The following is a 27,928-nucleotide window of genomic DNA, read 5'->3' as shown; positions in this document are numbered from 1 at the left end:
GATTTCTTCATTCTTTTGTATGTGTTTTCAATAGTGAACGTATATTGCATTTATAATTTAAAAATTTTTTTAAATTTTTAAATAATTAAAAAATTTTTAAAGCATTTCTTAGCATATATTGCTTTCTAAGACTGACTCAAATAATGAAATAGGTGGAGGATTTCTTACCTTCTAAATGTAAATGCCCATGAATATTTTACTTTATTTAATAATTTTTATTCAATAAATAGACAGCAGAGGGCACAAAAGAATTTTCAGAAAAAATGTAACCTAAACAAAAGATTCTGAAAGTCACCTTAAGTGAGGGAATCCCTGAGAATTTACTATCTTTCTTAATTATAACTTCTTAAAATGAATATATATTATGACTTCTATTTGTATGAAATCTTAAACTCAATAATCTAAACTAATAACTAACAGTACTAAGAAGTATTAATGAATATGTAGGTAGTCCCATTTGAAATCTAAATCACAATGAGATGCAACTATACAGCTATTAGAGGCACAAACCATAAAAGAAAACAAGTGGCAAACTGGATTTCCTCAAAATTCAAAACTTGTGCCCTTCAAAATGACAATGCTAAGAAAATGAAAAGACTGGGAGAGACTGAGAGAAAATATAATTACAAAACATATTGATAAGAGACTTGTATCCAGAATACACAAAGAACTCTTACATCAATAAGAGAAAGAAAAACAACCTGATTTTTTTAATGGGCAAAAAAAAATTTTGAATAGACCCTTCACCTACAAAGATATATAAATGGCAAATAAGTCCATTCAAAATAATAAGTTGTTATGGAAATGAAATTAAAACCACAAATTAAAAATTAAAATTAGATACCACTACACACCCACCAGAATTGCTGAAGCTAAAAATACTGACAATGCTAAGTACTGGCAAGGATGTGGAATAGTGGGGACCCTCATGCATTGCTGGTGGGAATAGAAAATGGTACAGCCACTTTGGAGAACAATTTAACAGTTTTTTATAGAATTAAACATATACTTAGCCTATGACTCAGCCACTCCAGCACTAGGTATTTACCTAAAAGACATGCAAATGTATATTCACATGGAGACTAGTACTCAAATGTTCATAGCACTTTACTCATAATAACTGAAAATGAGAAACAAGTCAAATGTCTCAACCAGAGAAAGGCAAATAAATTGTGATGTATTTGTACAATGAAATAGCACTCAGTAAAAAAAAAAAAAAAAGGAATGAAATGCTTATATCCACAGCAATATGGATGAACCTCAAAAATCAGATGCTAAATGATAGAAGCCAGATATCTATGACTTTATTTACATAAAATTCTAGAAAAGGCAAAACTACGGATGGTTACCAGGTGCCTGGGATGGAGGGGATAAGGATATGAGGGAACACTGATTGTAAAGGGGCACAAAGGAAATTTTTAGAGCGATGGGAATGTTTGTGGCAGTGATTACACCACTGTCAATATTTGTAAAAATTCATCAAATTGTACACTTGAAATTGTGAGTTTTATTGCACATAAATTTACTGCAATAAAGCTGCTTTTAAAAAAATAAAACTTACTCAATTCGTGTTTCTCTTTTCCTCTTCTCCTCCTAGATATGAGATCCCAAGTTCAGGGTTATTAGGTAGCATTATGGTTTCAGGATGGTCATCTGGCCAGTGCTTGGTATCTACCACACTGACTCCCCTTGAAATGTGCATCCACCTGGGTCTCAGACATGGGTCTCCATGCTGGCATCTTCTGAAAATGCTGATCCCCATCTGGTTCTCAGTTGTATGGTCCTCAAAGTTTTATGAAGTAGTGTCTTTTCATCACAATGTCAAGGGCTCTTGGGATGTAGTACACCGAGCCAGCCTCAACACCTCTCTCACACCACTGTGTAAAAACTCCCTTCGGCTCTTTCTGCCTAGATAGTTCTCTCCGCCGCATCACACGAAGGGGTAAGGTTGATGATGGCTCTAGAACCTTGTCACTTTCTCCAAGTCCCACTAGAGAAAGGAGGCACATTATCTCTCTGAAGTTCTTGTAGGTCCAGGTTTCACTATTTCATTTTCTGAGCCTGGTCCTGAGTGGACAGAGTGCCTCAGCAGCCCATGCCAACTGGTTTTCTCACCAACTCTCCTTGTTCCCCAACTCAAAGAAAGGTTTTTTAATTTTTAATTTCCTCTTCCAATGTAATATAGGAAGATTGGCTTGATAAATATTCTTCTAACCCTATAATTAATGTAAGAAACTTTGCCTTTAGAGGAAGGAAAGAAATTGAGTAAGGGAAGCTGCCCAAGGTGAGGAAGACTAAAGTAGAGATTTGCCTAGGGCCAATGGGAAGCCCGAAAACAGGAAATCTTATGCAATGAGGAGACTATGAAATTTCTAAACATGGGCGAGGGAACTTTGCCTACTTTACTTAATTTTCTAAAGCTGGCTCTGTCCATACTTGGATTTGACACATATTCTTTTAAGGACTTAAAAAAATGTGTTGCTTTCTTTCTCCCTCTCCAGTACCCATTGTTTTAGATAGCCTTTCTTATCCTAGATTTAAACATTTCACAGTGGGATTTGAAGATTGGATTTACCTGGATTCTCACACCAAATCATAAGGAGTGCTCTCGGACAAATTCATGCTGAAAAGGACCTAGATCCGATTTTCTGAAATATTTTATCCAGGCCCAGGCTGACCTCTTTTGTGTTCCCTATCAAAATAATTTAAGGCATATTTTATGTGAAAACAAGAGAACCAGGAAGTGGTGGGAGGGAGCTAACATTTGTTGAGGACTCATGCTGACTTTGGGCTGAGGCTCTACGTGCATTGTCCCATTTAATCTTCATAATTTTTAAATCATCTTGCAGTTAAGAGATTGAATATCTTGCCCAAGGTCACACGGGAAGGAGAGGAATGAAATTCAAGCCTAAATTGATGAACTTCAAAGTACTCATTTTTATTATCTCATGCTGTCATCCTGGTAGACTAAGTTAAAGCCTCTAATCACAGTCTTAGCTGAAATAACATGAGGAGGAACGAGGAAAGGAAAAAAGAAAGGAAGAAAGGAATGAACAAATGAACCTGAGTGGATATATCTTGAAAGCAGTGATAGTCCATATTTCATGAATTCTTTGCTAAGGAAGGAAACAGCTATCTAGACCAAGGGTCCCCAACCTCTTCGGCACCAGAAATCAGTGACCCTATGAGAATCTAATGCTTGATGATCTGAGATGGAGCTGAGGATGTGATGCTAGCGCTGGGGAGCGGCTACAAATACAGATGAAGCTTTGCTCGCTTGCTTGCCCACCGCTCACCTCCTGCTGTGCGGCCCAGTTCCTAACAAGTCACAGACCTGTACTGGTCTGTGGCCTGGGAGGTTGGGGACCCCTGAGATTCTAGACCCATGTAGTTCTTACTAACTAGGATATAGAGAAGAGAAAAAGTGTGTGAAAGAGCAGGTTTGCAAGGAATGGCCTAATTAGATAGGATATGTAGGCTATTCTGGCAATGTTATGAATAGGCTTTGTGGTATCGTTTTTTAAAAATTTAAGCAAAGAGTGGAATTTGGAAAACATATTTTCATAGCTGTAGTGAGAAATGGCCTACAATGTGAGCATTTTAGATTACATGCAAACATGTAGAAGCTCTGCTTTATAGAACTTCTGAAAGACTGTCAGCTTTAGAGCTACTTGGGTATTCCAAACCTCCCACAGGATTTGGAACTCGGTCCGTTCACTACTAAATTATTTGGAAACTATTAAGGGAACTGACAAGGTCTCTCAGGCACACTTTGAGTGTCTGAAGCATGAATGGACTTGCAAAGACTAAGTTATTTCAACTATAAGACCAGTGTTTCTCCCCATACTTCGTATATGTGAAGGCTTTCCGATGGTTTGTATCTATAGCAACAAGTTCTATAGCTCATTGTTTTGCACAGTTCAGTCTTACCACCTCATGGATTGCCTAATCACTGCTCTACAAGAATGAATTTGTCTTCAAATGATATACACTGTATTAGCCTGCTCTTTGCTAAAGGGGTCCCACCCTTATACCTTCGTGGTAACAGAAGTTGAATTCCATCAGCCTGACTATATCCTTTATCCTGTTTTCCATTACTGGAGACAAAGAAAAATGGACTCTGCTAAGGCCATGTTAGGAGTACTGTACAGTGTAATAGAAAAGGGTAAGGGATTTGGAGACAGTAGATGTGGATTTGAATAAATACTACCATTTATAGTTGTGAGATCTTGGGCATATCATTTATATTCTCTGACTTTCAGTTTGTTCATTTATAAAATGGACATAATTAATTCTTATGGAACATGATTGTTGTAAAGATTAAGTGAAATACTATAAGGGAAAGGTTTTTTGTTTTTGTTTTTTTTAAGCGAGGCAACCCTTGGTTGACCTCACAGATGGCAAGGACCTTGTCAGCCTACAATCCCTTATTTTTTTATTTTTTATGCCTACGGCATCTGGGCTTCCTAGGTGGTCTCCCATCCAAGTACTAACCAGGCCCGACCCTGCTTAGCTTCTGAGATCAGACGGGATCAAGCTTGTTCAGGGTAGCATGGCTGTAGACTAAAGGTATTTTTTTTTAATTGTGAAGAGCTATATAAATGTTGTTATTATCAAATGCACAGCTGAACAACCATTGAGCAGTAGAGTCTGCCTGCTGATGAGGGTGACCAGGAGGATATGTCTCTTTCTATGGCAGTTTTTTCACATGGATAGTGCTCCCCAGGGTAACCTTATATGTTATACCCACTAGAAAATGCATAATGTAGAGTTCCTTTTGGCTGTGTAGGTTTCTAAGAAGAAATGGGGAAACTATACAAGAATCTTTGGAGAGAGCACGAGCAACTTTTCTTGGGTCTGTGTTTGGGAGTGGGCAAAGGGAGGCAAAAGGCAAGAGGTGAGTTAGGAGAAGGCCTAGCATACTTTCAGCATCCTTCCATCCCAGGGACGGAGCTTATTCTGTAATAGAGTCTTAGGTTCTCCATGATCGTGAGCAATTAACAGGTTCCTCATTGACTACACATGCATATAATTAAAGATTTAACTATCTAATACTGTGAACATTTACTTTAAAGCCTAGATATGCACTTGGAGCTTCCTCTCAAGAGCTTTGTTTTCTTTTATGTGTATCTATGTTTTTAATTAAAGCTAGTCCAAACCATATTTGTTACTTTAACACTTCAATTATGAGGCAGATTTTATCTTTCCATACTTGCTGTAGTGATTTTTTTTTTTCTCTGTGTCATAATGGGGTTTTTTTTGGCAGGAGTTTTCTTTGAGAGGGTTTTTTTTTTTTCTTTTTTTTTTGAAACAGAAAGAAATTGTGGTTTGATATGTTGGGTCTTTGAATGACAAAGCTTTTCTACACCCTCTTTTTAAAAACATGACCTGAAATCTGTATCTATATCTTTTTTAAAAAGTTTCAAGTCTGATCTTGTCTTCGTGTAATAATAATAGTTATTACCTAATAGGACATAGAATAAAAGATCTAGACATGAATAACTGTAATAAGTGTATCTGTTGTATTTAGGACTGCCAAGTTGGTAGTATCTGATGGTGATGATGTTGGATTAAGTGAATTTGAGGTAAATAACTGTGGGTTGCATGTCTGATTGGCCTCGCAATACTCTAAGCCTCTCATATCGTGGACCAAAGGCCTTTCAGAAAAGGCCTTAGTGTAGACTTTTAATGTTATCTCCAGAAGAGAATACATACATACATACATACATACATACATACATACATACATACATACACATACATGTGTGTGTGTGTGTGTGTGTGTGTATGTGTGTGTGTATATATATATAGTCACAGAGATATATTGACAGGATTGAAAGGAACTTATCATATAACTTTAAATATACTACAATTTTTGCAACTCCATTTTCATATATCTATGTTTTTTTTTAAATAAATTAAGGGAACTGAAACAAATGAGAAGTCTAGCTCTGAGTTGCTATAGAAATGGTCATGTAACTAACCTATAGCAATGGGCAGCTGGAGAAAAGAGCACATGATATCATATTTCCAGGGCAGTTAGAAGAGCTAAACTACAAAAAAGAATGCTCAGGTTCCGTGTGGAATTAGGAGAGAAATATTATGTTTAATGTTACATGGATAGTGCTTTTCTACAGTGAGCAAAATTTGTGTTTGTTCAGTGACAAATATCGAAAGACAGTATGATTACCGCTACATCTGTCTTAAAGCAAGCATTGCCATTTTACCTTCAAAAAGTCACATCGTTTGTGTATCCTGCCCCATTCCCTGGTGCATAGGGTATTTGATTTTGGCATATGCTCCTAGTAACTGTCAAGAAAAATTTCCTTAAGAGTTCAAAATCAAAACAAAATGATGATCACCTCTTTAGCTGGAGAAAAGAGGAAGTAGTGGTGTGTCTTACAAAATAAGGCATACCCTGCAACGTTTATTGCTTAATATTTCCTTGTGAAGCTTCTATTTTAGCTTTATCTTTTGACTCCAAGATGAAGTGTGAATAATAGAAGAGTTCAGTGTTCTTCTGTAATAGAGTTAAAGCTTTATTTACCTTCCTTTATTCTCCTTCCCTGGCCTTTTGCTTTTCTGTGTCAAAGCTCAGTGCATGTGCATGTCCTGTTTCTTCTAGAAAGCCTCATAGAACCATGTCTTCTTTTCTTTGGATTCCTGCAGTTAGATGGTACTACCTTTGTTCAGGCTGTCACCACATAACCTTCCAATCGGGGCTGCTTCACTGCAGAAGTTCCCATGCGAATGGTACCACCAGAAGTGTGCTGTGCACAGCAACCCTGCTAGTCCAGGCTTTCATAGCACCTGTTTCATTTATATATATTTTTGCAATTATCTTTATGATTCTTTGATTAATTTCTGCCTTTCTCACCAGTCTGTGAGCCTCCCTGAGGTCAGGGACTTTGTCTGGTTTTGCTCACTCTGAATCTATTTCCCACCCATAGCACAGTAGCTGGGACATAGCCTCTAAATTGTCTCCTTGCCTCCAAATTCACACCCTTTCCAAATCTTTCTTCTTACTGTCACCAACATCTTTACAAACTCAGATAAGTCATCTGCAAGTTATGTACTTGCTCTCAATACCTATAGATTAGATTCCAGGCTACAAGCTTCTTTTTAAGCCTTGTCTGCCTTCCTAAGAACATTGCTTTTTATTTAGGCTTATTTTATACTTCTTTATCTGATATAGAGCTAGTTATTTCCCTGCCTTTCTTCCTCTTTGAATTGTAAATCACTTGCATCTTTGTAAACTCTCAGTCTTCATAAAATTCAATTAATAGTTGTTTAATTGGTTTAGGTATTATGGAGATACAATCTCCAGAATTACTGTACTTGATAGTTATGTAGTTCTTCCTATACCACAAATGTAAGATGTTTTATAAATATTCTCTTATTTATATCATTGTAGACAGAGAATATATTTTATTCTATTGTTTTATTTATAGCTGTCAATCATATTGCCTGCAGCATGGTAATAGTAATACAATGGGCTTTGCAATCCTATGTTAATGAAATCTGGAATATTTGTTTTATCTGTTAAACTTTGGTATCTACTTAAGCCCTTCTCAACCTATTATTTAATTAAATTAATTGGTGTTTTAAAGTCACACGATACTTTTGTATCTGTCTCTACTGTGTTTTCTTGCATTCTTATTCACTTTCTTTGCTAAGAGTTAAAGTTTATCTGATTCTGTCCATCAGAACTCTGTCATAGTGTCTTTTAGTTGCTTCCCTATGTAAAATGTTTTGCCTGCTTTAAACTATTTAGAATGTTTTCAAGATAATTGAAAACTCCAGCAGACCGATGAATTTTTACAAATTCAGCATAATACCCGTCTTTTGTTGCCTACGTAAGTTGTACCATATTTAAAGGTGCGGTGCTTTGAGATTGCCTGAACTTAAATTTTCAAAGTTAATGCCATTTTGATTATAAAGATTCCGAGAGCCTTTTAAAAATATTTTAAAAGAAATACATGTACTATACTTTGCAAAACTATAAAAGTAGAAAACTGGAAACATTCTATATGTTTATAAATTGGGAGCTATTTGAATAACTTGTGGTACATCTATGCAAAGGAGTGCTATGCAGTCATGAAATAGAATCAGGACTATATATATTATTTTGGAGTTCTTCAGGATATATTATTATGTCTAGGTACCTAGATTTTGCTTCAAAATGATATGGAGAGTGGAGAGGAAAAGTGGAAGAGTTTAGACAAAACAAAATTGTTTATAACTTGATAGTTGTTGGGGCTGATTGATGAGCACTTGAGGATTCATGATACTATTATGCTACTTTTGTTTATATTTGAAATATTTCTTAAAGAAAAAGCTAAAAATAACAGGTAAAGTCTAATGTTCTGAAGGAAATATTTTTCTGGGATAGTCATTAACATTTGACATCCATGAAATGATTGAACATACATATCTTATCTTATTAAATACAAACAAATCTAGATATATAACCAAACCATTTTCCTCTCCCTGAAGATTAAAACAATAAACTGTGACTACTTACCAAATGTAAAGTGTTGTGATGCCTTAATAATAGGTTCTTTTTAAAAACTTTTTTCTGTCATTGAAAAAAATAAATGTGTTAAAAGAGGCAAAGTCCAAATGATATCACATAGAGACAACCTGATATTTAATTCCTCCTGATAGAAGTGCTTGTTACCACCTATGAAGTATTTTTGTAGCAGGAGGAGGAAAACAAATGCATATGTAATTTATAGCTGTGGCAGAATATTGGAGATTGCAGACTGGAAGCCAGCAGTCCAGAGTCATTATCACATTTAATCTGCATATATTCTTTATGAAGCAGAAAAATTAGTTACTGTTACTCCCATTTTAGAGAGAAGAAAAGAGACTTAATGAATAAATGACATGCCTGTGGCCACTTGACTGATAAATTCAGGAACCCGAGCCTACCATGACTTCTGCATTCATGTTATAGAACGTACTTTCCCTATTTAAAGAACAAGGATCCTTATGATCAAGGAGCAGCTAATCTGATAAGGTAGACATAAGATATAATACACGTTCAACAGAAGATCCAGACCTTAAAATTATGACATTTGGAGTTATCTTCTATGGCAAGAGAAAGGTGCAGGTATACTCTTCTGTCGAGTATAGATTTATATATTTCAGAGATCAAAAGAGCGATTGATAAATTGAGGTTCTCTTGTGCAAAGGAGGGGCAGCCATCCCAGTGCCACCAAAGTGGGTCAATAGAGACATTGTAAGCTGAGATAGGGGTCCTTTTAGAAACTTCGCTGAGTCCACTTAAATGCATGAGCAAATCAATGGCCAATGCTCAGGGCTGGCTTCATATGTGTGTGAACCATGCAGTCACATAAGGACTTGCTCTCAGAAGGGTCCTGCATAGTTGAATGTTCGTGTCACCATCTTGAAATTTTTAATTTTTATTTTTGAGCTGATGCTTTGTTAGTGAAGTCTGATAGGACAATTCATCATGTACATGAGCAACAGAGATAGACCAGATGGCAGCGCACACAAGCATAGGCCTGAGCTGTGGCCATAGCAGGCAGTGTGGGTGTTGAGCAATTAGCTTGATGGCCTGGTATGCTGGTGTGTGTCTCAGGCAGTATGGGGCACCACAGGGTATTTGTTTTTATTTTCAAAAAAAATTGAATTAACTTTGTGTTATATTTTAAGGTGAAGATTATATTTATTTACTCAATCAATGAATAGTAATTGAGTGCCTACTACAACACTCAGTAAACAAAATTAGATTTCTGCCCCTATGGAGTTTATATTCTAGTAGTATATATATATACGTAATTTCCAATTAATGCAATAGTAGCCTACTTTGTAAAATTAGAATGTGATTTGAGTGTAACAATGGAGAGTATCTTCATAACAAAGCAGAGTTTTGAATAATGTGATTATCGCTAAGTTTCCTGACGTATAGTTTTGTTGGAGACTAGCTTACAGCAGTTAGTTTTGCTTGCTTTTATTATATTCCATTAATTTTGCTTTATAAGTGAAGTCATCCCTAAATAGCTGAATATGGAATAATTTTATTTTAGAATTGTGAAAAATGGAAGACAGCACCACAGACACAGAACAAGAAGAAGAGGAGAAAAATGAAAAGGATCAAGAAGACCCCATTTATGCCATAGCACCCACAATTAACACCCAAGATGAGCGGTTCATTGATTTATCTACATCTCCAGCTTTCATTTGTCTGCATGAGGTACATTTCTTTTTATAAATTACTATACTAAGACCTGAATCATCATCTACTTAAAAATTCAGCTGAAGTTAATATTATTATCAAAATAATTCATTACGTGTAACCTGCAGACAATATATACAGTTTGAAGCACTTTAAAATAAAATAGTTTCTACCTTCTCTTCTAAGAGCTTATATAACCCTACGCTAACACAGTAGTGTTGGTTCAGATACTTTTATAGCATAATAAATATTTACATATATGCAGTCAGTTAATTACATTCTTTGTGTTGGTTAATGAAATAAAATAAGTTTATTTCATTATCGAATGTACTACATTTACTTCCATAAAATAAAGCTAAAAGATCTTGTCATATAATGATAGAAACAAGATAGGTTTATCTAACTAAATGCAGTTACTTCAGTAGAGCACTGAAACCTACTGTTTGCCATCTGCAGAGAAGTACAAAAGGGAATATGATACATATTCTCATTGTCTGATTTTTTTTAAAGGGTGAACATTTAGGAAGTACCCACATGTGAGGATTTTAAAAGAATATTAACTGACCACATATGCAACCATTACCATGCCATGCTTGAGAGTTGTATTTTAGAATATGGCTTAGAGGGTTAAGAGAACATTTGAATTCTGGACTATTAACTTTATTTAAATATAACTGAATAAAACATCTAAGAAATTTAATAAATGGTCATAATATAAGTAAGTTGAAGAAGTCTTAAAGCTAAAACAAAGTTTATTCAAAACCAAAAAGCAAAAACAAATCCTACACCCAAATATTTTGTTGATGTAAATATTTTAAATAATTGCCACAACTATTGTCATGTGTACACACACACACACACACACACACACACACACACACACACAATATCAGGAGTACATGATGTCAACTTGTCCCATTACTGATGGTATTAACTTTGATCACTTGGTTAACATAATGACTTCTAAGTTTCTCCTCTGTAAAGTTATTATTATTTTCCTTTTTGAAATTAATAAGCATCTATGGGGAGAAACTCTGAGACTATTTACATGTCCTATTCATCCTAAAATTTTCACCTACTAGTTTTACAACTCTTGATGATTTTTGCCCAAATTAATTATTATTATGATGGCTATCAAATGGTGATTTTCTAATTCCATCATTCTTTCTACATTTATTATTTGGCTTTCTACTATAAGGAAGTACTTTCTCTTCTTGTCTGTCTGTCTCTCTATCTATCTGTCTGTCCATCCATCCATCCACCCATCTATCTGGACTTATGAGTTCTTATTCTATTCAACGGGTTATAATCCATCAATGTCATTACTTATTTTGATGACTCAGTTGTTCCAGATTTGGCCAGGGTAGGCCCCTTCAAAAAGGCTCACTTGTCTTCTTGACATGCCCTTATGATTCTTTGTGCAGTTCTTTATGTCATAAGAATATGTTCCAGGCTCATCTTGCATTTTCTTCGCTCTAACCCTGGAATTAGCTATTTTTTAAAGGATCCCATGTTCGTTTTAATAGAGAATGATATTTGAAAACTAAGATCTTAATACTGAGTACGCTCATTGCTACTGGTCTGTCATTGCTTCTAAGTGCTCTCAGCAGACAGAGATAGGAAATAGATGCATGATTATGTTTATCCATACAAATTAATATCTATTTCTGTATCTATCTGTGTATATTTAAAACTATGAGTTCATACTCTAGTCTTAATATTTTAAGTGATCAAGTTTCACTATTTCTACTAAAACCCATCATATGTCCTCAATGTTGCAATAGGATTTCTACTTTTATACCACTACCCTTAATAATTCTATCAAACAAAAAATGAGACTGAATTAGAATTTATTTCTACCAAATGTTATCCTAACAATAAAAATTATAGTCAAGTTTTTAAAGCCACAGATAAAGGATCATGAAAAGTTTGTTTTATAAAGTCAAGGGAGAACTTAGGACAACATCCCCTGAATATTGATCTTCAGTGTAACGATATATTAAGTATGTCAAGAGTCTCTGAATACACATGTATGCGCAAATTATAGTTATTAATCCTTGGATATTACCAGCCCCTAATAAGTAGATACCTTAGATTTTAGTGTCAAAGAACAGTCTTACCTACCCTTTTGAGCAGTGTAAAATTACCAAGTAAAATTACATCGGTAATTACATTAGTAATTTTACTGCATGAGAAATGTTCTTTAAGCCAGCAAAATCTTGCAGAATTAATTATTAGCTTCAAACAACTTTATTTCCATAATAAACACCAATGAGATGGCTCCTATTGGCATGTGTAACTTTATTTTCTAATTCTTTTAACATTCTGCTAAGATTTATGAATCTTACAAAAAATTTTAACCTACTTTGAACAAGTTATCCCCCTTCGGTTGTTTAAACAGAAACTATATCTGCAGAATAGCAACGGTTCAAATGGCAACTGAAAGAAAGCACTCAGAATTCACTTCCAGATGCTTGGCATCACACTGAAAGAACCAGGAGCCGCTTACAGCATTTATTGTTATTAATGGTAGTTGTACAATTGGCTCAGCACTTCTGAATGACAAAACATGGATGTCATACTCTCATCTAATATTACCTGTTGAATTGTTTAGTATGACATTCATGGCACTCTGCAATTTTTACCCAAACTATTTTTTGTAATTTAATAATTCACTTAGACCCTCATCATCTTCTGTTTATGTTGCTCCCTACTGACCCTCCCATATTAGATGCCTAGGAAACTGGCACATTTTCAAAAGCATAACGCAAGGTCATGGATATCCACAAATTCTCCTAGTTGCATTGTCTCTTGAAAGACTGTACATTCAAAATCAAATAAAAATCAAGTAAAATACTTATATGGGCCACACTTTGCAAATGCTGCCCCTATTCCTAAACTTTAAGAGTCTGGCTCAATTTCAGTGTCCTTTGAGAAACTTTGCCTAGGCAGCCAGCTCACGGTGGTTTCTTCAACCTCTCAATTCTTAGAGCTTTTGTAGGCTGTACCTGTCCCTTGGTACTAAGGTCATTAGCAGATATTTATTGAATATCTTATTATCATAAAATATTTCTCATAGAAAATTTAGAATTCCCCACTGACATTATGATGGCATTAAGCAATAAGACCTAACAGAGCAGGGATGACATTGTATTAATTTACACTTTGGGATGAATGTTCAAAGTGATACTTGGGAACTAAGTCACAGAATTCTCATCAATGGACTACGTGAGTTAATGCTGGACACCTGCTCCCCAACTGGGCCATCACGGCCTAACTATGAGGCCTGGCACTCTTGTTCCATGGAAATTTGATCTCTATTTAATTTTTATTTAAATATTTTTTTGTTACAGTATAATGTATATACAGTGAAGCTCACAAATATTCAATATACAGCTCAATCAATTTTTACATACGGCCATATCCAACATGCTTAGAACTGAATTAATCATTTTCTTTATCCCAATTCTCCTATGTTCTCTTTGATAGTTTGAGAGTTAAATATCTCTTGAATTTATCTGTTCACTGTGGGATGAGATGATCTGGAAAAAGTTTTTCAGAAGCTGTAAGATATGAGAGGGGATATTTCATCCATATCCATGGCATTCACTATGAACCTACTTTTTTATCCTGAAGCTTTTGCCCATAGCCACACATACTTGGAATATCTTCACCTAGATGACCCCAAAGTACCTCAAACTAAACATGCTCAGAACTAAATTCATTATTCTCCTCCCAAACCTAATTCTCCTTCTATATTCTGTCATTTGGTTTTCTCTTAAATATTAAATTTGTCTCTTTCATTCCTGCCATATCACCAATTACAATGCCATTTCAGTGATCGAGATAAGGTATGAAAAGAAACTGAACCAAGACTACAATGGTGGAAAAAAAGATAGAATACACACACACAGGAGAGATATTAAGGAAGTATAAATGCTGGACTCAGTGTCTTAATGAATGGGGGTGGCAGTGAGGGAAAGGAAAGAGTCTAAATTGATACTTGGATTTTGAAAAGTGGCTGGATTCTGGTACTATAAGTGACAGAAAATTCAGAAGAAGCAACCAGTCTGAGGAGAATGTCCAATATGTGGATGTCAAGTTTACAAGGAAATTCCTTGTACTAGAGATGTACACATAGCAGGTTCTTGATAGCATTTAGATTGCTTTCTGCAAGGATTGCAAATTGTTTCTTACATATATTTAACAGCATAGTCTACCACTCTGTTGTCATGCAAAGGTTGTTGTCATCCTTTACTAATTCCTTACTATTAAAATTATCTTTTACTGGAATGGTCACATGTTCAAAAGGTACTTTCTTATTTTTTATACATTTTGTTCTTTTAAGGTTGGTAAGAGATTAAATACATTTTGGAATTTTAAATAGAAATTTTAGATTAATTACTGAAAATATTGATTTTCTGGTGCTACTAACACTTTCTGTATTTTCTAAGTTGAAACTTCTATAGAGTTACTGATGAGTTTCTTGAGATAATACATAAAAAAATTTAAAATATTTTTCAAAGAATAAAAATGTTTTCTATTTCTCTCATACATGAGTTAGTCAAGTAACTGGTAACAAAATCAAAATATAAGATCCCTACCCCCAAGGAGCTTACAGTCAATGTCGTTTCAAGTATGTAATTTTGACAATGATTTCATGAGGAATAGAGGTTTGCAATATCATTATTTCCATCTTAAAGGTTCTGAAAGATTGCGACTTGCCTTAGGTTGCACAGCTGGGCAAATGCAGAGCCAGGCATGGAGCCCAATGTCCTGTCTGCTATCTTAGCACGTATTTCACCTGACATTCTTCTCTTGACATTCACACATCTAAACACTGCTATTTTAGGATTTTACAAATTGACTTTTTAAGTAAACTGTATATTAAAAGAAAAAAATGCTAAGTATTTAACATACTATTTAAATGTTTCTCCTTAATCTCCCTATCCTTAATTATCACACCTCACTAATAGCTATACTTAGAGGATATACATTTAAAAACTACTAAATCTCTTTTAAAAATCTTTCCACAAGTCTTTGTTGGCATGTTTTTACTTTTCCTTCACACATCCAGGCAGCCTTGCCGAATTTTTTGTTTAGTTGTCAAGAAACTTTAAATAGACTGATAATTTATTAAACAATACAGATAGGTTCCATTTTTTTTCATAATTTTTGTTTTGTTTTGGTTTTTTACTCTGACAGTAGATGGAAATTTTAAAAGCCTTCCAATATAGAAGAAAATCTTGGGACATGCCTGGAGTGCACTAAGTAATTTGAGGTATTTACGTGGCTCATATCTATTTACAAAGTTATAGTAGAATTAATAGAACGCAAACCACATTCCGCTTTGCAAAGTCGATTAACATCCCTAAAATCAATCAGTAAAATTGCACACTGCAGAAGAGCTCATGGTGAAAGAAAAGAAGGTCCCATGTTAGGGTATCCTTATAGTTGGCATTTTCAAAATGAAAAAAACATGAAGATTGATTCTGGCCAGGAATGTGGGTGGGATATTGTCAGAAAAACTCTGCCTCTGTCATCCAAACAGGCTGTGATCAGTGGCAAACGGGGTCAGAAGAATGTTGACTATCAGGGACAGAGAAGAATCAGCAGTGCTGCCACTTATCTGTGGATTATCTTCTTTTACTCATTCTGATAACCTATTGAGCACCAACCACATACATGCCAGACTCAGGGCTAGGAACCAGAGGAAAATGCCGCAGCCCTACCCTCAGCAGCTCATTTGTCCCTTTATCTGTGTGGTTAATTCTTCTTCGATTTCTCATTCTCTTTTTCAATTCCTTTACTGACATCAAGAGGACGTAGTGTCTGGGTGCATGTCTAAGTGTTTATTTTTAATTATATATTTAACAAAGTTTTAATTACCTCTTTTTCATTGCTTCTTTAGCTACTGTTGTAGCAAGTTGATTAAATATTAAAAATTATAATCTAAACTCGATGCTGTTTTTTTTAATAGTCACTGTGAACAGATGTTGCTTTTTAAAATAAGAGTTAGGAGAAATACTTAATGGTAGTTTCTTTTTCGAGAAAGTACTTTTGAAAGCTCATGGCTCTCAGTAGAGAATGTGCATCTTGTGAAACATAGTACCTTTAGTAATCCAAGAACTATAGTCATGCACCAGTTAACGATGGGGATACATTTTGAGAAATGTGATTTCCTCGTTGTCCAAGCATCATAGTGTGTGTGTACTTACACAAACCTTGATGGTATAGCCTACTACTCTAATTGTATGTGCTCTATTTTTATAGGACTGGCAGCTCAGTAAGCTTGTTTACACCATGATCAGCACGAACATGTGAACAATTTTATTATAAGCTGGGACACTTGGCTTTTCTTTTTGTAATGCAACTGCCTGATTTAAATTGTGGAGGCATCCACTTCAAAGAGGCATGCACTTCAGCAAAGGCTACCTCGAATAAACACATTGCCAGCCACACACTAGATAAAGAGGCAGGCCACCTCCCTCACCTTTGTCACCCCTCACCCCTCTTCCACAACCCCTGCTGAAGGTCCCTTGCTTTAGAGATCTTGGTTGATTTAGATAACCAACCAGTTAGGCTCCTTGTTTTTTCTCTTCCCTTGCTTTAAATTCTTGATCTTATGTTTTAAATTCACCAATAAAAAGTGAGCCTATGAAACTGATGCAGGACAGGGCAAATTCCCCTGTGTGCAGGGAAACTCAAGTCCTGCACAAAGAGAAGAGGGTTCCTGGAGAGTGTAAGAAAGAATTGAAACATGCCAAAGTCAGAGTAAAAAGTACAGTTTATTAGAAAAGGGGTAACACTCCATAGACAGAGCATGGTTTCCTCTCGGAGACAGAGAGTAAAAGAGCCTGTGAGAGACTCAGAGGGATAGAAACAATAGAGACGAGTGCAGTGAGAGAGACAGAGCAAAGGCACTGAGGAACTGAGCAAAAGACACTGAGAGAGACTCCAAGTGTTCCGGGAATTCAGTTTATTATCATTCTTTAGCTCCTGTAGGTTACAGTTTAAAGACTTTCTTTACCATTTTCCTTTGATATGATCATACAGCGAGGAAGGAGGAGGGGAAGAGTATGTAGTGTGAAAAGGTAAGAACATGTAGAGTGAAAGGTCTGCTGGAAGTTCCCAGCCCTTAATCCGTGGGTTCTCTATGGTTTTAGCCATAGAGAATGAATGGTTTTATTTGTGTAGAGCACCACTTAAAGATTCTGTTTCTCCTTTTTCCTCTTCACAGTGTAGGAAATGGGTTGTTAGCAATCCCAGCAGAAACTGCCTTTGTTCTGCAGGTGTCCTTGTGGCCTGGTGGCAGGGCCGATCAGCATATTGCAGTCTCTGAATGTAGCTTGTATTAACATTTTAGTTCTTTTGCCTCTTCCCTACATTAATATGAGTAAATGAGTCAGCAGTAGTGAACACCAGGAAATTCATCTAAAACAAGGCAATCATAGTTTTCATTAAGTAAGCAAGATCTGGATCTCAGTGGTCAAGTGGTGAGATACAAGCCATACTAGGAAGTTAAAGAAGAGCCAGATAATAAAGTTTTTTCAGCCATGAAGTTATTTTTTAAACTATTTTTTAATACATAAAGTATGCCATAGTACAAAATTTAAAAGGCGCAAAATAGTATACTATAAAAAATAAGTGGGCCTCTCACCCCATCCCACAATCCACACCCTCCTGCACAGAGGCAACCGTTGTTAAGTCTCTTACATAGCCTTACAGAAGTCTATGCACGAATAAGCAAGTGATAATATAATATACATGCTTGCTTTTTTACACATAGATATACAATTTTTATATTATTGTAATGTTTATATGTATTATTTCAATGCATGAATGGAGTATACTTTAACCAATTCTCTGTGATAAGACATTTAGTTCATTTCCAATCTTCTGCCCTTTGGAAATAAGAGAGTAATAACCATATGCATGCTTCATTTCCCACTGGAATAATCATAATAAAAAGACAAATTCCTAATAGTGTGATTGCTATATCAATGGGTTTGCTCATTTAAAAAAAAATTTAGTTGTGGAAAAATATACATATCATAAAATATACCACCTTAACTATTTTTAAATGTACAGTTCAGTGGTGTTAAGTATTTTACATTGTTGTGCAACCAATATGCAGAATGTTTCATCTTGCACACTGAAACTCTATCCCCATTAAACAATAACTCCCTATTTCCCTCTCCTCCCAGCTTCTGGCAACCACCATTCTACTTTCTGTTTTTATGAATTTAACTACTCTAGATATGTCATATGAGTGGACTCTTGTAGTATTTGTCTTTTTGTGACTGGCTTATTTTACTTAGAAAAACATCTTCAAGTTTCCTACATGTTGTAGCATGTGACCAGATTTTCTTCCTTTTTAAGGCTGAATAATATTCCATTAGATGTATATACCACATTTTGTTTATCCATTCATCTGTCAGTGGACTCTTGGGTTACTTTCACTTCTTGGCTGTTATTAATAATGCTGCTATGAACATGGTGTTCACATATCTCTTTGAGATCCTGCTTTCAATTCTTTTGAATATATACCCAGAAGTGGAATTGCTATTTCAGGAGTTTTATGCATTTTGAAATTTTGTTTTTACTGACAAGGTGCTCTGGATAGAGGTTGTAATAATTTATGTTCCCATCAGATGAATGAATGTCTCTTTACTCATACCAGCACTGTGTACTAACATTTTGATCTTTGTCACCTGATAGGGGAAAAATATATATCATCCTAGTCTTTATATTTATCTTAAAATGAGTAGAGTAGAACTTCTTTTCATGTTTAAGACTGTTTTAAAATAACAGTATAATAATAGAAAATATGAGGTATAGGAAGGCCAACAAATCAGAGACGGTGACCATTGAAAAAATAGTTTATTTCTCACAGTTCCTAAGAGAAAGTTCCCAAGTCACAAGGGGCGACGTGGGGGAGCACTGGGTCAGTCAGGAGGCAGAGGGAGAGGAAGGAACTGTGGGCCTTTATTGTGGTTTCCTTGTAAAGGAATGGGGGAAGCAGGGGAAGCAGGCTTAGGATTGGCTATTTTGAATAATTTCAGTGCATAGGAGATGTCTCTGGTGCCTGTCCCTGGGTGATCGGGGCAATTGTGAGAGAGCCTGATGAAGGAGATGTTTGAGAGTGTAGACTCTGGATTGGTTGGTTTGTATTTGAAAAGTGTGCCCCAGAGAGTAGGACTCCTCTCAGTGCCAGGGGAGGGGGACCAATAAGGAAGGGCAGGAAGCCAAGGCAAGGTGACTCAGGCATATTATCAGGTTGTCTAGAACAAGGCGTATTCAGCATAAGCATGTAGGGCAGATTTTAAAGTATCAACTTTACAGAAGCTAGAAGCACGGATAATACAAAGACCTATTTGTACTTCCTTTTTTTTGTGAATTCTATTCATATCTTTTTTTCCATTTTTCTATTGTGTCGTTTTTTTCTTATAGATTCAGAGAAACTCTTTATATGTTTAGAAAGTAGGCCTTTGTATAATATGCATTGCAAAAATCTTTCTCTCAGTTTGCTGGATTTCATTGGAGTGTGTTTTTTCTCCATGTAGAAATTTATTTTTTTGTGTGCTTTTCTTTTACAGCTTCAAGATTTTGTGTCATACTTAACAAGATTTTTGTTACTCTGAGATGATAAATTTGTTTCCTGTGTTTTCTCCTAGTACATTGGTAGTTTGAGTCATCATATTTTAACCTTTGTTCCATCGGCACGTCTGTCGGTGTAAGGGGAAACAGAAAGGAGATGCCAGCAACAAGTTTAGAACCTACTGCCAAGTCTGTTATCTTCTGAAGCAAAAGTTCTTTATGCATTCTCAGCGCATACATGCCTGGCTGGAGGCCAACAGGAGTACTTGGGTGGCGTCAGAGATATGAAATAAGGGGGTATAAAAATTACTGGACAACAAGTAATTACTAGATCTCGGATTAAGAAGCTAGGAATTTTGCTGTCTGTAAAGACTATGTCTAAGAGTGGACAGGTCCAAAGTATCTTAAATCTTAATAATTTGGAAAGAAAATTTCTGGTTGGGAGTGAGGAAGTGGTTCAGTAAAAATAGTTGTTCTTACTCGGCACGCACTAGCCATTCAGCCTTCAGCAAGTATCTAAGTTCTCTGAGCCTAACTTTACACTAATAGTACATTTCTCAGCTTATGATCCTTCAGGGGTACCTCACTGGCTTCCATGGTGGTTTTCACCCTCTTTTTAAACTACTTTTACCCCTTTTTTTTTCCAGTGGAAATCTTACACAGAAGCATGTTATGTAAAACAGATTTGGTTGTGATGGACCCTGAGGTGAAGGATGCAGAGGTGAAGATCCCCTGTTCTCTCCCTTCACATCTACTGTCACCACTAGCACCACTGCCCTAAGCCCCTTGAGGCACCTCTGCGGAAACTCCATGCTCCATACAGATAGTTTTTAGACTGAATAAAACTGATCCCTCTCTCTCCGGCCTTTAAACACATATCAGCACAGCCAAAAGGAAACACATATCTGTCTTCAGAAAGCCTTGGAAAGCAATTTGACTATACTGAAGTTTCCTTTAGAATAGAAGCCCTCACATCATGCAGAAAAACTTCCTAAAATTCCTCGTCACAGCAGATGCTTCTCTCCTACACACCTCTCCCACAATCCCTTTTAAAAACTCCCCCAGAAACTTGTTTTCACGCCCCTAGGCTGTTTTTTTTCCCCTCTGTATTTCCATCCATCTTCTCCTTTATATCTTTGACCATTTTATTATTTTGTAAAACAGTCTTCAGAGTTCTTTCCAGTTTTCCTTCACACTCAGCATCTTATCATCACCTCTCAGACCCAGGCGCAGAACTGAACAATCAACAGGTGGCAGAGGAGGTTACAGATAATTAGATTTGAATTCTCCTTGCCCTGTCATAAGTATTAAATGTCACCTCTTTGAACTTACAGTCAAATCCCTCTAGTTTAGTCTGGGCCACCATACCTTTCTTCCTTCTGTTGCTGTCGCCTCCTACATACTCCATGCTCTGGCTAAACTAGATGTATTGCTGTTTTCCTAACTAGCTCCTGATTTTCCAACCTGCTGATGCCTTTGCTCCTCCTATACCCAGCCCAGGAATACTCTCCTCCACACTTCTGTGCTTCAGATTTCTACCTGTCTTTCAAGGACAGCTCAGATCCCACCGTCTTCTTGAAGCATTCCACTTCCTGACAGTGTGATCACTTCTGTTTCTGTAATGTCCCTAAATTGTGCTTTACTTAGGCTTACTTACTTACACTTATTTTTTTTTTCCATTTTTTAAAAGCTACTCGATAGTATGGTGTTTCTCTTAATATTCCTTGTGAACTCTTAGCTTACTGTGGTGTGTGTAGCCATGCTATTTTCAAAAGAATGATGTACAAAGTAATTAGTAAAGCCCTCCATCAAAATAATCACACTACTGAATCGCTATTTTACAAGGCAAACTTAAAAAGGTGGAATTTCTTCCAAATTTCTGCATGTATTTTCCACATCAAGTCCACCTAAATTTTCAGATATTCAAATGTTTAATATTAGAAATATTATACCATTGGAACCATCATGCATCTATATCAGTTTTATTATTTCTGGCTGAGCTCCCAAAGGGATATGCAATGGGAAAGCAAATATTTTTTTAAAACAAAATCAAACCTTTTCCTTAAGTGAAATTGAAAGTAGAGCCCCAAGGTATAAAATAAAAGTAGAAACTGCTCAAGGTGAACAGTGTTTCATGCATCATGCATTCTCCTGGCTTTCTCCATATTCGTGAAATATGTCTTCAGAACTTTAGGGCTGCTGGGGACACCTACTCCAGCAGTGTAGCATGATAAATACCAACACTGTATTCATCATAAAAGTATCAGTCTTCCTGTCCAACTTCCATAACTATCCATGATATCAGAGCATCTCTAGATTTCTAATCATTGGCTCAATCAGATAAAGACAAAAATTTTACTTGATTATGATAGAAGTAAAAAAGTCACCTTCACTGACCTCATTCATTTGTAAATTGTAGTCACATTTTAAAAGAATTGTTTTATGTAACAAATTAAAATAAGAATTTGGTGTTTACATGAGAAGTCTTTCAGCTTCCAAAGAACTTGCAAAGTGTTTTGAACTTAAGGAGAGTGTTTTCATCAGTGAATTCTGCCATGTAACCATGGAAGTAAAATAGTGTTTGGAGAGCATAGAAACTTGTTTGCCTTTTCTGTCAGAGTTGTTATAAATTCTGACTTAGCTACAGGAAAATAATTTTTAACCAATAGGTTAAGTAGGGACATTAACAAACTTGGAAAATATATTAATTTTTGAAATATGTCCTGTCAACAGAATATTATGTAATTGTTTTGATAAAATACGAAAAGATGTTTCACCCTAAGCTAAGATTAAATTAGAATCATTTTCCACTTTATAGATTTACACAGAAAGTCAGAGCACTGGTGATAATAAGGTTTGTTATGTGTGTAATTCACTATGCAATTACTATGGGTAATATATCATAGAAAATTAGCCCACTTTATGAGAAATACGCCAAGAAAGCGAGGAAAGCTGAAAATGAATAATGGTTCACACACGATAAATAGTTTGTAGATAACAGAGGTTTGTTTGGGTTTTTTTCAGGGAAGACTTCAGTGAGCAGAAAGCATTATCTCCCTACTGCAGTATTAATCACAGCAGCAATAACATTGCAAATGCTGTTAGGAAAGTGTCTAGCACATGGTCGGCACTCAGCAATTGACACCTGCTCATTATTAGTAATATTTAGATGTGAAAGTCTCTAAACAAAAATTAAAACAGTTCATGTGGATTAACTGAAAAAAAAATGTAGATTAACTGAAAAAAAATGATACTAGCATTACTGAATGGGAAATAAATGTAAGCAACTAGTTTCATGGACCCTTGTTTTTATAAATTTTCACAACGTAAGCACAAATTATATTCTTCTCATAGAAGATGAAAAAATTTCCAGAGATAGAAGCTCAACAAGTTTTCACATTCTATGTGATCCTAAATATTCTAAAAACTTGTATGAATCCTTTGTAATAGAGAAGCAGTTCATCTTAAACAGTATCATTTTTACTACTCAGAGAAAAGTTTGAATGCTAGAGGTTAAAATCAGATTTTGAGAATTTAGAAAGTTATTTGGAAAATATCTTATTCAAGATACTTTGATAAGCATATAGCACCATGCTGTGCACATAGTAGGTAAGTGATAAATATTTACCAGATTAAAACAATAAGTATAAATGTGATAGTTATTTTAAGGGGCTCAAACAGAAAAAGCTGTTTATTTTTAAACGTGATTTTTTTTTTTTGCTTTCAGAAGAAGAGCATATATTCTCAGAGATATAGTGCAGATGCCTTTTGAAAATGGCTAGTAAAACAGTATAGATCTTTCTGACAGTCCTGTGATGTCTAGAAACATCTGATCACAAGTTTAAGCAAGCTCATAGTCTTAATTTTGATTTACCCCTGGGATTTTAGGTAAGAAAAGATGCAGAGGCAGAATTGAATATGGACATAGGGTCAGCAGGCTGCTGACCTGACAGAGAAGTTGTCCAGGAGTAAAAAGAGCAAATTAGAAGGAGCCATGCCATGGGGTTGTGAAGAAAAAGAGTAGTAAAGAAGGAACCGTTCACTTACGGTCAAGATGGTATAGTAGATAGCAACTGTGCTCACCATCTCTCACCAGCACATCACTATTACAACTACACTGCAGAACACCCATCATTGGGAGTTGCCTGAGGTCTTGCTGAACAGAAGTCCTACAACTGGGGACATATGGAAGAGGCTACCTCAAGACTGGAAGGAAGTGTAGAGATGAGAAACAGGCTGGTCCCACACCCACGGGTGGCAGTTGAGATTTGGGAGGGATGTCTCAGTTGAAGAGGTACTCCTGGGTGTGTGAGGTGTTTCAGCCTCGCACTGGGCTCTCCAGCCCAGGGTTCCAGTGCCAGAAAGAGAAGTCCACACAACTTCTGGCTGTGAAAACCAGCAGAGATTGTGACTGAGTGAGACAAAGGCTGAGGGAGTCACAGACATTGCTCTCAAGGGACCCATGCACAGTTACTCACTGGAGGACTCACTCACTCCAGCTGGGGCAACTGCTCAAAAGAAAGTGCCAGGGGCATATGGGAAGGAACTGAATTGTCTTGCTTTATGGCAAGGGCTGGAGAGGCAGCTTTCTCTCAGACACAAGGGCTGGCAGAATCCATTGTTCATTTGTTGAGCTCACCCCCCGCATGGAGTGCAGACATAGGCAGCTGCCAAATCTGAGTCTCTGTCAAACTCACTAATACCATTTGCCCAGCCCTGGTGATTCCCTGAGACCTGACCCTAACCAACTTGCAGGCCCACCCAAGCCGCTTCCAGTGGATTTTCCACACAAATGGACTGTCTTGGCTCATGCTGCCAACTTTTCTAAAATCTCTCAAAGGTTCACAAAACTCAAACAAGCAACATCTGACCTTGGTGTGCCCCATACCTCTTGCTGAGCAGCCCCAAGTTTGGCACTAGCGGCAACTAGCCTCAGTTTGCAGCTTGGATTTTGAGGTACCTCTAAGTCAAGCATGAGGTGGTGGCCATCTGAAGATTGCTTGGTTACTCTTACCAGGTGGCCCCAAGCAGGGCATAGTCTGTGGCTGAACTTGTACTGCAGCAGGGTTCCTCCTAAGAGACCCTGGGGCCAGCACACCCAGTGGCCAGCTTTGACTAGAGCTGGATCACCAACAGGGCCTGCATCTGAGGACAGCACACCCAAAGGGAACACTGGGTATGCACCAGGGATAAACTAAAGCAAATCCTGCTTCACAGTGTCAGCCTCTCACCAGTCAGTCCTCACAAACGATCAGCTTAAGGGTCAGTCCCTCCCATTGACATGTAAACAGTAACCAAGGCTCAACTACAACAGGAGGGCACACACACCCCACACAAGGGGCATACCTGGAGCTCCTCACTTAGATGATAAGGGAAAACTGTGCCGCTGGGCCCCACAGGACACCTACTATATAAGGCTACTCTACTAAGACTGGGAGACTTAAGAGCCCTACCTAATACATAGAAACAAACACAAGGATACAGCCAAAATGAGGAGACAAAGAAATATGTCCCAAATGAAAGAACAGAACAAAATTCCAGAAAAAGAACTCAATGAAATGGAGACAAACATCTACCAGATGTAGAGTTTAAAACAGTGGTTATAGGATGATCAGTGAACTCAGGGGAAAAGGAGATGAACTTAGTGAGAACTTTAACAAAGAGATAGAAACCATAAAAAGGAATCAGTCAGAAATGATGAATACAATAACTGAAATGAAGAATACATTACAGGAAGTTAACAGTAGATTACATAAATCAGAGGATCGAATCAGCAATTTAGAAGATAAGGTAGCAGAAAGCCCCATCAGAATAGCAACAAGAAAAAAGAATCCAAAAAAAATGAAGATAGTTTAAGGGGCTTCTGGGACAATATCAAGCATACCAACATTTATGTCATAGGAGAACCAGTAGAAGAGAAAGAAGAAGGAATTGAGAACCTGTTTGAAGAAATAATGACGGATTACTTCCCTAACCTGATGAAGGAAATAGACATACAAGTCCAGGAAGTGCAGAGAGTCCCAAGCAAGATTAAGCCAAAGAGGCCCACACCAGGACACATCATCACTGAAATGCTAAAGTTTAAAGACAAAGTGAGAATCTTAAAAGCAGCAAGAGAAAAGAAGCAATTAGTTACCTACAAGAAGCTCCCATAAGACTGTCAGATAATTTCTAAACAGAAACTTTGTAGGCCAGAAGGGATTGGCATGAAATAATCAATTAAAAGCAAGGACATATAACCAAGATTACTCTACTCAGCAAAGCTATCTTTTAGAATCAAAAGACAGATAAAGAGCTTCCCAGACAAGAAAAAGCTAAAGGAGTTTACCAACACAAAGCCAGTATCACAGGAAATGTTACAGGAACATCAAGGAGGAGGAAGAGGAGGGAGAGGAGAAAAAGATAAAAAATATGAATAATAAAATGGCAGTAACTACATATATATCAACCGTTACTTCAAATGAAAAATGTTTAAATGCTCCAATCCAAAGTTAGGGCGGCTGAATGGTTAAAGAAAACAAGACCCTTACATATGCAGCCTACAAGAGACTCCCTTCAGATCAAAAGATATACACAGACTGAAAGTAAAGGGATAGAAAAAGATATTTCATGAAAATGGAACTGAGAAAAAAGCTGGGGTAGCAATCTTTATACCAGACAAAATAGACTTTAAAAGAAATGCTATGACAAGAGAACCAGGAATCCCACTTTTGGATATTTATTCAAAGAAAGCCAAAACACTACTTTGAAGGGCCATATTAATCCATGGGTTCATTGCAGCATTATTTATAATAGCCAAGATATGGAGGCATCCTGGGTGCCCATCAGTGGATGAATGGATAAAGAAGAGGTAGTACATTTATATAATGGAATATTAGCCATAAAAAGAATGTAAAAAAAGAGAATGAAATCTTACCATCTGCAACAACCTGGATGGACCTTGAGGGTATTATGCTGAGCGGAGTAAGTCTGGCAGAGAAAGAAACATGCCATATGATTTCACTTACATGTAGAATCTAAAGAACGAAATAAGCAAACAAAACAAACAAACTCATAGATATAGAGAACATTTTGAGGATTGCTAGATGAGAGGGGGCTGAGGGACTGAAAAGAGGATGGGATTAAGAGGCACAAATTGGTAGTTACAAAATAGGCATGGGATATAAAGTACGGCATAGGCAATATTGTAATAACTATGTACAGTGTCAGATGGGTACTAGATTTATCAGGGTGATCACTTCGTAAGTTAAATAAATGTCTTACCACTGTGTTGTACTCCCTACACTAATATAATATTGTATGTCAACTATAATTGAAAAAATTTTATTTTAAAAAAAAGGTACATTCAAGGAATAACAGTAGCATTAATAGTGTAGAACTTGTTATAGGGGGTTTAAAGAAACTAAAGTTCTATTTTATTTTAATCTATTTTATGTAATATTGCTTAAAATATGCTAACTATTGACCATAGTAGTTTTTGTTGTATTGACTTTTGACTACATGTAAGAGCTGCATATCTATTTCATTTCAATGGGAAGGTGTCTTGTGTATTTTAGTGTATAAGTTACAAATTGAATTTTTAGCATGCATGTGTATCATAAAAATACAAGTGTGTTTGTGTTTGCGTGTACCAAGAGGGGAACCTACCCATGCGAAGAGTACTGCATTCATTTCCTTCTGAGCTGCACTCAACATGAAGCGATCATTGCCAGTCCAATTCATTTATAGCCATTCCAGTGTTAATGTTTTGGAAGCTATTAGAAATGTGAGATTTAGGTTACATCTAACTTGGATAACTTTGGGGAAACATTTATGAATGGAACAAGGTTTAAGATCATTAGTGTTTCTAAAATAAAGAGAAAAGGAGTAAAACTAGTCTCTGCTTAAGTAAAGGGTTATAATCATAGCAAACTCATACCCTAAATGACCGTACATGATTTCTCAAACTCGAGCATTACACTATTAACAAAGAACATTTTTGTCTGTGGCCTAGTACATATTTCTTTTGCTATATACATGTATACACACACACACACACACCCCACACACACACACACACTGTATCCTGCATGACAGCATTTCATCCTCACCAGGTGGTGTCTCCCAGAAGATGCAATAAGTCAT

At 36.4% G+C, this 27,928-nt stretch overlaps 1 protein-coding gene and 1 pseudogene across 7 annotated transcripts in view; one reads left to right on the top strand and one right to left on the bottom strand.

The window, feature by feature from the left end:
• CCDC146 (coiled-coil domain containing 146) overlaps positions 1 to 27,928 on the top strand; it is a 139,757-nt gene that overhangs the window by 10,506 nt on the left and 101,323 nt on the right. For all 7 annotated transcript variants that reach the window (XR_005649900.1, XM_039848949.1, XM_039848947.1 and 4 more), the window contains exon 2: positions 10,056 to 10,222. Coding sequence is in view for 6 of the 7 variants with exons in the window: in XM_039848949.1 (XP_039704883.1) it covers positions 10,067 to 10,222 (156 nt within the window). In the remaining variant the exon portion in view is untranslated. The remainder of the gene's footprint in view (positions 1 to 10,055; positions 10,223 to 27,928) is intronic.
• On the bottom strand, positions 4,446 to 4,564 carry LOC120592099 (uncharacterized; annotated as a pseudogene).

This window comes from Pteropus medius, unplaced genomic scaffold, assembly GCF_902729225.1.
Source record: "Pteropus medius unplaced genomic scaffold, Ma_sr-lr_union100, whole genome shotgun sequence".
Classification (NCBI taxonomy): Eukaryota; Metazoa; Chordata; class Mammalia; order Chiroptera; family Pteropodidae; genus Pteropus; species Pteropus medius.
This window is presented reverse-complemented; position numbering and strand designations above follow the sequence as displayed.